Here is a 5,044-nt window from a genome sequence, read left to right as displayed (position 1 = left end):
GCACCTACACACACACCTACGCACACACCTACACACACACCTACACACACCTACACACACACCTCGACATACACGCGGGCAGGTAACGCCCCTCCACACTTGCCAACACCCCCCCCCCCCCGCGGAGGAGCGCGCACCTGCCCGCCCCGCCCCCCGCAACCTTTCCCCCCCGCCCCGCGCGCCTCTCCCGCCACTGTGGGCGTGGCCGGCAGGGCGAGGGGGGCGTGTTCTTAGGGGGGCGCGCGCGCTGATTGGCGGGCGGCGCGGTGTGGTGGACTATAAAACCCAGCGGGGGGAGCGCAGGGCCCGAGTAGAGAAAGGGAGGCACGGGTGGGTGGTGGACGTGACGAGAGCTCCTCGTGTTGCACCCTCCACGCGACCCACACCACGCACGCTACCTGCCCAGTTGGTGCGCTGCGAGTTGAACGAACTGCACAAACAACTCGCGGTCCCCGGACGCGAGACTGCATTGTCCACCCCAGTTGCTGTTGTGAGATATCTCGACCAACAGCAATTCCATCACATCCATCGTGAGCAGCAGCAACCACCATCTCCAACACCATCATCATCAGCTGTTGCTACCGCCGGTGAGGGCGAGGAGAGGGGGGAGCAGCGCGCCGAGATGTACAGCATGCTGGAGGCCGAGCTCAAGCCCGTCGGGGGGGGGGCCACAGCCCAAGGCGCTGTCGGGGGGTCCTGGCGGCGCCGGCGGGGTCCTCGGCGCGGGCGGCGACGGGAAGGTTCCCGACGACCGCGTCAAGAGGCCCATGAACGCCTTCATGGTGTGGTCGCGCGGGCAGCGGAGGAAGATGGCCCAGGAGAACCCCAAGATGCACAACTCGGAGATCTCCAAGCGCCTCGGCGCCGAGTGGAAGCTCCTCACCGAGGCCGAGAAGAGGCCCTTCATCGACGAGGCCAAGCGGCTGCGCGCGCTGCACATGAAGGAGCACCCGGACTACAAGTACCGGCCGCGCCGCAAGACCAAGACGCTGCTCAAGAAGGATAAGTTCTCTCTGCAGGGCGGCCTCCTGGCCTCCGGGGGGCCCCCGGGCAGCGCGGCCGCTGCGGCCGCGGCCGCCGGCCTCGGCCAGCGGCTGGACCCCTACCCGCAGCTCAACGGCTGCTGGGCCAACGGCAGCGCCTACGCGGCCGCGGCCGCGGGCCTCCAGCAGGAGCCGCTGGCCCACGCTTACTCGCAGCACGCCGCGCTGAGCGCCGCGCACGGAGCCGCGCAGCTGCAGGGCCTGCACCGCTACGACATGAGCGGCCTGCAGTACCTGCCCGGCGGACAGGGCTACCTCAACGGGGCCGCGGCGGCCGGCTACAGCGTCTCGTACGCGCCGCAGCCCAGCAGAGCGCTCTCCCCGCCTCCTTCTCACGCCGCTTCGAGCTTCGGTCACCATCATCAGCAGCAGCACCAGCAGCAACAGCAGCAGCAACAGCAGCAGCAGCAGCGCACTTTGTCTCCCGTCGGCGGAATTTACGTGCAGCAGCCCGGGCGCACGCTGTCTCCGGGCTCCGGCTACGCGCAACAGGTGCGGGAGATGTCGTCTCCTGGGATCGGATATCAAGCGCAGCAGCAGCAGCAGCACTCGCACCAGCCCCAGGCGCTACCTCCACTCTCTTCGCTCACGAGCGTCGGGAAGAGCGAGGCGGCCACGCCGTCCCCGCCGGCCGTATCCGCGCCCGGCGGAGGCGGCGGTGGAGGAGGAGGCGGTGGAGGAGGAGGCGGGAGTGGACGCGCGGCGTGCCCTGGCGACCTGCGCGAGATGATCAGTATGTACCTGCCCATGGGCAGCAGCGAGGCTGGCGTGTCCGAGGTGGCCCAGAGCAGGCTGCACCACCACCTGAGTCAGCACTACCAGAACGCCGGCCCCAACGGAACCATACCCCTCACGCACATGTGAGTCCCTACCCAGCCCGCTCACCCGCGCACGAACGAGTCGCTCACGCATTGCGGTGTTTTATGTTGTGATGGCCCGAGGCACGATAAGTCGCCCACGGCCTGCAGCCACTCGCTACCGATCAGAGTGGGGCAAACAGATTAATTTGTTTAAATTGTTCATTCGTAGCGTGGGCATTCGCCAATGAACTTGCCGTGTAGTTTGTGTGTTTGTTTTTTTAGTTGGGGTTCGTTCTAGTTCCAAATCCCCGTTTCTCACGAGCCCAACCAGCGGCAGCCTCCACCCCACACTTTTTTCGAAGTTTAAACTAATTTAAAGTTAGTTGTTTTTTAAATTACGAATTAAACTCGTTAGCGCGCTGCACGCGCCTGATAAGTACAACTTAAATCGTACCTTTCGTATATCGAGCGACGATTGTAATTGCTGATTGTGTTTATTGCGTGCCTCGAGTGGCGCAGGAGGGGCCACTGATAATTCCTCTGGCGATGTTGTGTGCATGTGGCGTGAGTTCCCAGTCGAGTACTCATCGCTAGAAATCTGTCTAATCATGCTTTCAGGATGTGCGCTGGAAACATTGCAGCTGTCTAATCGGACGAGTTTGCTATATTATGTGAAATCCACAGTCCAAAATCATACTTTTTGCGGCTTTGAACATCTAAATGTATTTTTTATTTACTTAACGTTGGATATTTAACAAGCATCGGGCAAATGCAGCGCACATCGGCTTGTTTAAACAAAACAGTTCAATTACGACAAACTCGTGTTAGACTGCAAATGATGACTGATGATGATGATAATAACGGTGATGGTGATGATGGTGTTTGTAGACCGTGGTGCTGATGGGAGCCGCCTCACGCGTATCGGACCCCCACTCGAATGCCTTGATGAATCTCTAGAGACACTACTCTCTTTCACCGTGGCCTTGGCTCGCGATCACGCGGCGGAGCGCGAGGGAGGGAGGAGGAGGAGGATTACATTTGAGCCGCCGATATGAGAAGAGGGCTTCTGCAGAACGCGACGGCTCGAGCCCGGGGTCTCTCCGGGCACGTCGGGGGTCGCCGCAGAACTCGGGACGACTCCACAACACGCATCATCCGGCCTGTGTAGCGCGTCGCACCGGTGTGTAACGGAACACTGGACGCGTCGACAACGAGACGGACTTATGGACGGACGGACAGACGGATGGATACGCAGACACACGCGCACACACGCGCACGCACGCGCACACGTGCACACACATGCACGCGCGCATACACACGCGCACACACGCACGCGCACACGTCCACACACATGCACGCGCGCACACACACACGCACACACACGCGTGCGCGCACACACACGCACACACACACATCAGCCCGTATGGCCTTGAGTAGACTGTTGGGGCGAGTGAAGGCAGAACGGCACACGAGGCGAGTGGATGGCTCACTCCACCCACGGCCGCATTCATCTCGACGATAGCGATGTTTACACATCGCACCTCATTTGAAGGCTGAGTTGACCAAGGGGGGGGGAGGTCATTGACCGAAATATTCGCCACCGCTCCCCATCAGACTAACACTGATAGACGGACACACAGAGACATGCGCAGCGAGCTGGACACGGTTACTAACACACAGACATGCGGATACAGACAGACACACACACAAATAGACTTGTAATCACGGCACACGCAGATGGACGGATCCAGTGATGGAATTGCCACAGACAAACTCGCACCCCGAGCGACACGCGCGCGCACACACAGGGGCAAACGGACAGACGTGTGTAGACAGAGGGTACGTACAGATACTACGCACGGACAGATCCGCACGCACAGATCCACTCGCACACAGAAGGCTCTGTAATCAACGCGGTCGCCTTGTCGCCCCGTGTTGTCCGTGGATGCGCGGCTTGGAGCAACCAACAACAGCAGTCGCGGCAGCAACTCGCAACCGCTCGCTCTGTGCGAGGTGGCGGCGGCCGCGGGTTGAAAATAAAACACGCAAGGTGGCGTTTTCGTTCAAAGTTTACATCGCAGATATATATCCTAATTAATGCCGCATCATCCCGTGTCGGCTCCGTGGGTAGCTCAGACATCCGCTAGTTACGCTTAATTATTACGGTTACAAATGTTTGGTTTAACAGTGATTCTATATAATATTATTATATTTCCTCTTTTGAGAACCCTAATTGCGACTTCTACTGAGATGAAAAAGCTGTGATGATGATGATGATGGAGGTGGTGATGGCGGTGATGATATTGGTCGCTCGACTTTGGTTCGCGTCACACGTTCGACACGATGCGTGGATAATTCTTACCATGAATCACAATTTCTAATTATTATTATTATAATTATTATCCTTGTTGTTATCATTTTGAAGGCAGTGGCCGGCCGTGGAAGTTTTAGTCCAGCCACGCGATTTAAATAGACGACCAGATGTCTCCGATTCGAGACGCTCCAGACATCTTGGTGACATATTATTATTACTATTACCATTCTTATTATTATTTTGTATGATCTTTATTTCGTGTGTGTGTTTTTTTGCTGTGTAATATTTTGTAAAGGCTGTTTTGTGTGGAAAACGGATTAAAAACGGACACGAGAGATGGTTTACAGTGTTCATAATAGTGTTCTTATACACATTCGTTTGTGTAGTATTTTTTTGGAAGCTGTCTCAATTTTGTACATAACATCGTCTATTTCTGCTGTAACTAATGACCACATCACACTGACCTCTTTGCATCGTTGTTATATATACACCGCTTTAGAGAGAGAGAAGAGATCTAGAAATAAAACCGTTTGTAAAAGTTTGTAATTCACCGCGTTTGCTTTGAGTTTTGTCTCCACGATTCCCCTGCCCACGTGGGGTTTGTCTGCGTGTGCCGCTGCCGTGGAGGCCGCGCGCTACATCGGCAGCGCGCGGGTATCGAAGCGCGCCAACGCGCCCCTAGTCTCACGCGCGCGTGTGCGGCACGGAGATCGCCACACGTATAAATAGGCGACGTTTCGGGCAATAGCCCTAATTCTTCATAGCACTTGAATACATTTATATGAGGTTCAGGAGAGAGAGAGCGTGGATACTGAGAGTGGGAGACTGGGATCTTGTTTTACCCCACGGGGACCCGATAGAAATTACATTGCTTTAGAGTGTTTTGC

General features: G+C 56.9%; 1 protein-coding gene across 1 annotated transcript; it reads left to right on the top strand.

Moving 5' to 3' along the window:
* The first annotated feature begins 291 nt into the window (after positions 1-291).
* On the top strand, positions 292-4,694 carry LOC144950043 (transcription factor Sox-3-like). Its single transcript, XM_078880023.1, is given in 3 exon segments — positions 292-661; positions 663-1,903; positions 2,801-4,694. Coding segments are annotated over 3 exon segments (1,365 nt in total). The 5' UTR covers positions 292-622; the 3' UTR covers positions 2,886-4,694.
* Positions 4,695-5,044: the final 350 nt, after the last annotated feature.

Source organism: Lampetra fluviatilis, chromosome 56, assembly GCF_964198595.1.
Source record: "Lampetra fluviatilis chromosome 56, kcLamFluv1.1, whole genome shotgun sequence".
NCBI classification, from domain to species: domain Eukaryota; kingdom Metazoa; phylum Chordata; class Hyperoartia; order Petromyzontiformes; family Petromyzontidae; genus Lampetra; species Lampetra fluviatilis.
Note: the sequence above shows the minus strand (reverse complement) of the source record. Positions and strands in the feature narration are given on the sequence as shown.